Below are 6,088 nucleotides of genomic sequence, written 5' to 3' on the forward strand. Positions count from 1 at the left end.
ACGCTTTTCTGCTTTTAGACTAGATATTTCATTGAAAAAGATAGCAAAATTGAAATGTAAGACATATCAACATGTTTTGTTTGAAACTGAGTAAGATACACGGTTTTGATTCTCTTTTTTACAAATACAAATCACTGGCATAACAAACACGAACGCAAGTCGGAAAAAGATTTTCATGAGGTCACATATAGCGTCAGATACATATATCGTCATTCGGCTCTGTATCGATTTTTGAGTGACGGAAACAACAATAGAAGACCATTCGGTAACGTTCTATGGGCGCATTTACTTTTTTATACGAGTTAGGTTGAAGTGGAGTTTAACAAAGATATGATCTTCCTGTTCTTAGATCGGGTATCAAACACATGGACGAACGGACGAGGCCAATTTCCGATTTTATCGTCGGCGGAATTAACTCACTTTCTGGTTCAAGTACAAAATCTACTACAACAACAATGAAAATGTTTAATCTTAAACGTTTTGTCACTTTAATCATAATTAAGAGCCAAAACAATTGAACAAATTTTGCCCACCACATGCCTAGTAATACACATACGGCGTAGTCTGAACGTCATAAGCGGTGTCGTTAAAACATACTAAAATGTTTTGAAAGTATTAACCGCTTTACAATATATTAGGTCAGTGCTTTATAACCAATGTAATCATTATCTTCTTATAAGGAGTTCTTTTAATGCCTTGCACAGTTAGTGTGCTAACAACTCAAACCTATGACCATTTAAAAGTTGGTTGATTTGTGTGTGTATGCGTGCGTGCGTGCGTTTGTGTACGTGCGCGCATGTGTGTGTGTTTGTGTGTGCGGATACAATATGGTTCATTTCTATATATCATTCATCAGATAAACAAAAACTCCGCGAATCGGATTTGTCGCCTTGTGAACAGTATGGTTGTAACTTGGGCATTTTCTTCTTAAATAAATATAAGTTATTTATAAACACCACATATACCTTAAACTTAAGTGGCATTTAAGCTGACTGTAACAATTAAACATCAGGATTGATGTAGCCTGAATAGCTTTTATTGTGTAGGAGAATTGGCCCGGACAATAATGAAATATGAAGATTAACAATGGGCACTAACTCACAAAAAAAAATGCAGAGTACCAGTTTTTGTGCACTGCACTTTTCTCACAATAAGATATATCACCCTATGAAGTTTCAAGTCCATAGCTTTTATAGTTTAGCAGAAATGGCCTGAAAAAATGAAGTATGAAAATTAGCAAAGGGCAATAACTCAAAAAATAAGAAGTGCAGAGTAACGATTTTTGTGCATGGCACTTTGGGTCATTGACAGAAGCATGCATACCAAGATTGGAGTCAAACCGACATAAATTGACTGAGTTATACTCCATACAAGCCTTAGGGGACGCCGCCGACAACGACACAGACGCCGAAGCCGCCGACAAAAGTAATCTCTATATGTTGCGTTTTTTAAGGCGACACAAAAAGTACATGATAAAATCAGACGTTAAAAGGCAAACAAATAGCATGTACAAAAATAAATAAAAAATTTTAGTTTTCCATTTCTGTCGCTAATTATTCCTAGATAAGAAAGAACATTAATCACCCAACTTTGATTGACTTAATTTCAATAGGAATAAGTTTTGGATCAAGGAAATAAATACTTTAAACAAATCTTAGATATATACAATTCATCAAGAAAATTTATTTTTAAAAGTCGTATTCAATTTCATGCAATGCTGCATATTTGTTTGTTGTTTTAAGCTCCATAGCTACGGTTAACATTAAAGTCATGCGCATTTTTCTTTATCCCGGCAACGATATTTATTAGTATTAAGATAATCCAAAAGTCTGAAAAAACGTCTATACCACTCTGGGTATTTTGTTTGACAACAATATACTTGTGTCGGGTTCCCTTTGTCATATTAGGTGTTTAAGAAGGATACTTTCCGAACAATCGACAAATATTTATGAAAGTCCGTTATTAGGAAGAATAGTTATAATGACGACATTTTGAATAAAAAAATGTCACAACTACAAATTTTTGAAACTCGATTCACAATTATCCAATGTTCATATAACTTGAAATTTTAAATAGACATTTTTCAGTTTTTACACAAAGCTCCTGCATTAGAACAAGACCCATATTTGTATAATGCACTTTGGTGTATATCAAAAGTAATGTCAATGGACGTCGCATTCTTTGAGCTGTGTCGCTGTACACTAAGTGTCTCCGAGGTTATTTAAGGCTGTCTTAAACAGTACCTTATACCGATAATGTTTTGCAATTCAATAGATTAAACCTCAAACTTTGAGCAGGTATATATCTTAAGCAGAAAACATGTAATTTATCAGAATATTAAAAAATAATCCGGGTAATTGTGGATCATCCCTTGTATCCGTCTCGTATGATTGTGATCAAAGCAAACAGCGAGACAATTTCCACATTTACCATCTGATGTTAGTATCAGACGAATTGCAGGATTAATTGTATAGAAAATAAATATTATTCATTTTTAGTTGCTTTGCTGAAGAGAAGTTACTTTCCTGAAGATAATTCAACGCTGAATTCATTACAGATGTTTTAAATTTTGATCAATTAATCAGGTATTCATTAACCGTAATAAAAATTTAGATGTCATTTATTTTTGTTGTTCAGTTCATATCGTAAACTTCTATATAATTCCGTTCTGATCGTCCAACTATCAGTTTTGTGTGACTGCGATCAAAACAAACCGCCAGACAACCTCCTTCTGTACTATCTGATGTAAGTATTTCTCCTAACACCTCAACGTTTGAAGAAAATTGTACAATATTGTTAGATGATTCACCACAAACAAGAATATCTCCACTGTTTGTTTCACAAATCTCCCGTGCGAGCCTGAGGTTTGAAGGATTATATTTTCCATGTAATTTGCCTTCCTTACTAAGAACTACAAGACCATATGTACCATTAGCAACATAAATCCTCTTACCATCTTGACTGACTGTAAGACTGTATATGTCGCTGAACAAGTTATCACCTGACTGATCTTTTGAAAATTGTATCAGCATTGTCCCTGTCTTGTTGTAGACAAAAATAGTCTCCATTGAATCAGTAACATAAATTTTGCCATTCTTGTACCCTAAACCATAACATTCATGATCGGTTTTTATTTGCCGTGTTACTTTAAGAGGACCTTCTGTAGTTAAAATGTCAATGTTCATCTCTTCAGACGATACAGCTATCTCATTGTCAATTTCACAAACTTGCCACGGGGATCTCAGACGTTGACAGACATCTATTATTTTAGATAAGGTCAAGTCAAGACGTTTTAAGCTTTTATTAACGTTATCGGCGATAATGACACAACCATCTTTAAGCATACATATACTGTTTATATCGTTATAGAGACTTTTGTCGGAATCATGTTTAATACTTATCTCCCTCTTTTCCAATAGCCTATATAAAGCAGGCTTTTCCTCAATTACTCCCAACATGTCCATTTGGTCTATCATCGACATAAGCCTTTGTTGACCTTCAAAAACAACATCAAATCTTTTAAATTCCACTGTCTTCTCGTTCAAACAATTGCCCGCCCTTTCTGTAACTGCGTTAGCTACTTTCATCCCAACAAATTTTTGCGATACGTTTGATAATGTGTATTTTATATCTGCTGCTGAAATCTGAACATCGGTCTGGAAAGTTGTCAGTATGGTAATTTGCTCTTCAAACTTCTTGATTAATGTTTTGTATTTATCTTCTATTTTATCTATGCTTTTCTTTTCAAGATTGACAAGTTTTTGGTTGATGTCAATCCGGAACTGTTTTATTTTTTCAACTTCTTCTTCTTTCCCTTGACACAGACGTTTTATTTCCCGTTGTCGAATTTTCAGCTGAAATTCAATGTCACGGGTAACAGCTACCAATTTCCGTTGAACGTCTTCACATTTACTTGTAGGGTCATGATCTAAGACGTACTCAGGCACATAGAAAACATCGTTACATGACCTGAAATTTGACAATAATTTTAACTTTATATATTGCGAGGACAATGCATTTACTTTACATTAGTTATTTACATGTTATTCTAAAAAGATAGGAATGAGGAAACTTTTAAAATTTTATTTGTACATAAAATGATAAGTTTCCTTTCCAAAAAAAAAAAAATCAACATTTAAATGCACAATACCAGGAATTGTTAAAAATATATATCTGGTCTGTAAACCAAGAAATGTGCTTCATTTTAATAAACATAAGAAAATAATCAAGACTAAAGTATTGTATTTTTTTAATAAAAAGAAAGTCATATAATACATGCCTGGCCAACATTATGTGAAGAGTATGTTTTTTGAAATTGAATACTTCTATTACTACGTTTCTTTTCTCAGAATGAGCAACACATGATAATAAAAAATTGTAAGCATTTTTAAGTGTTTTTCGGATAGATTGATTACTAACAGTAATTATTGAAGTAGGATTGAATGAATGTGTTTGTGCACATTGAAAATATGTTTATGTTAAACTGACCGTGCAGACATAACAAAACAGTTAAATCAACAAATGCCTTTTTATTCTAATTGATATAGCCACCACATTAATATAATGAATACATTATTTCAAGTTATATCCTGTAAAGTTGATAGTATTATGAAATAAACTATCAAAATCATGCACAGATAGAAAGATTATTTCTATGTCAAACTTCGTAAATTTTTAAAATTTCTTATTTGAACCAACGTTAATGAAATTTAAGGTTTTCAGAGCCCCTTTAATACATGATTGGTCATATATTTTTAATTTTGTTTGTTGTTTTTTCTTTTGGGGGGGGGGGTGGGGTCTCATCAGTAATTAATTATTTGTCCAGTACTTTAAATTTAAATGGGAAATTAAGTAGATTAAACAAAACAGTTTAATAGCGGGTAATAATATGTTTTCGAATTTTATACAAAGTTTATCTAACATCGACCTTTTTATATTTGTCAATATTGGCTAAGTTGAACATGACACAGATTAAATTATATCTTACTTGTGATCTACTGCCATACATATAGAACATCCAACGTTATCGTGACTTTGACAATACATGTCAACAGCTTTAAACCCGTGTCTCTCGCAACTTTGTGTTGGGATTTCAGGAAATATTCCGCTTATTCCATCCTTGACTTGATCTTTATCTAGAATCTTATGTCCAGACAGTGCTGGAATATCCTCATGAAATTTCACACAATCCGAGCAGTAATAATCATGACAGTCAGCACAATATTTGTCCGCTTCTTTATTTCTTTGCTTACGTTTACAAGGTGAACACAACAAGTGAAGAAGTTCGTCTGACTGTTTGTCCATCTCACTCCCTGAAATAGCGGCCATTTGCTTGACACAAATTTATTTTTATAAAATAATGTCCATTTTCGGTTTTGTTTTCTATAACAACAGACACTTGGGGTTATGTGCGTGGCTCCCCTTCTTGATCCGCACTTGTATACACCATGTCTATTTTTATCGTGCAAACCGTACGTCAAAATATCTTTGCATATTATTACGACCTGGTCACATGTCTTGAACATAAATCTTGTTTTCCGCTGTTGTAACAGCGTTTAAAAAAGTCCCTTCAATATCATTATTTCATAAAGATAACAACGTACGCATTCCGTTGATATGAGACGACTGGAATGAGTTTCGGCACTGCTTTGCGCTTTCATTTATGCCGAGAACCAAAATCCCCGCAGCGGTTACTTCCCAATATCAGTAAAAAATCAAATCAAGAAGACTGACGGAAAGGGCCGAGTAGTTGCGATTGAATTTTTTCCCAGCGATTTTCCCGCTGATATTTACGTAAAACAGCATGTGACACGGTTAGGAAAATGTAATTAAATGTTCAAAGCTTGGAAGAAAGGTACGATCGGATAATAACATGCATTTATTTATTAAAAGAATATATGCCTCGACTAATAAAGAATATATGCCTCGACTGATTCACACATAAATAAATGGCATGCGATAACATAAATACTTGAAATATATGTAGGTCAGTTGTGTTTACATTTCGAAGTTTGGTATCTTCAGGAAATTAAAGCGTTGCTAAAAAATGACTTTTTTTTAAACTTTATGAAATTCTATTCAAACTTGT

At 33.3% G+C, this 6,088-nt stretch overlaps 1 protein-coding gene across 1 annotated transcript; it reads right to left on the reverse strand.

Annotated features, from left to right (window-relative positions):
- Window positions 1-365: 365 nt before the first annotated feature.
- LOC132720194 (uncharacterized) lies at window positions 366-5,706 on the reverse strand. Its single transcript, XM_060704245.1, has 2 exons — window positions 4,988-5,706; window positions 366-3,969 (listed from the first exon to the last, which is right to left on the reverse strand). The coding sequence occupies exons 1-2, from the start codon at window positions 5,326-5,328 to the stop codon at window positions 2,634-2,636; spliced, it is 1,677 nt and encodes a 558-aa protein (XP_060560228.1). The 5' UTR covers window positions 5,329-5,706; the 3' UTR covers window positions 366-2,633.
- Window positions 5,707-6,088: the final 382 nt, after the last annotated feature.

Source organism: Ruditapes philippinarum, unplaced genomic scaffold (genome assembly GCF_026571515.1).
Source record: "Ruditapes philippinarum isolate M1 unplaced genomic scaffold, ASM2657151v2 ctg9677_1_1_1_1, whole genome shotgun sequence".
NCBI classification, from domain to species: Eukaryota; Metazoa; Mollusca; class Bivalvia; order Venerida; family Veneridae; genus Ruditapes; species Ruditapes philippinarum.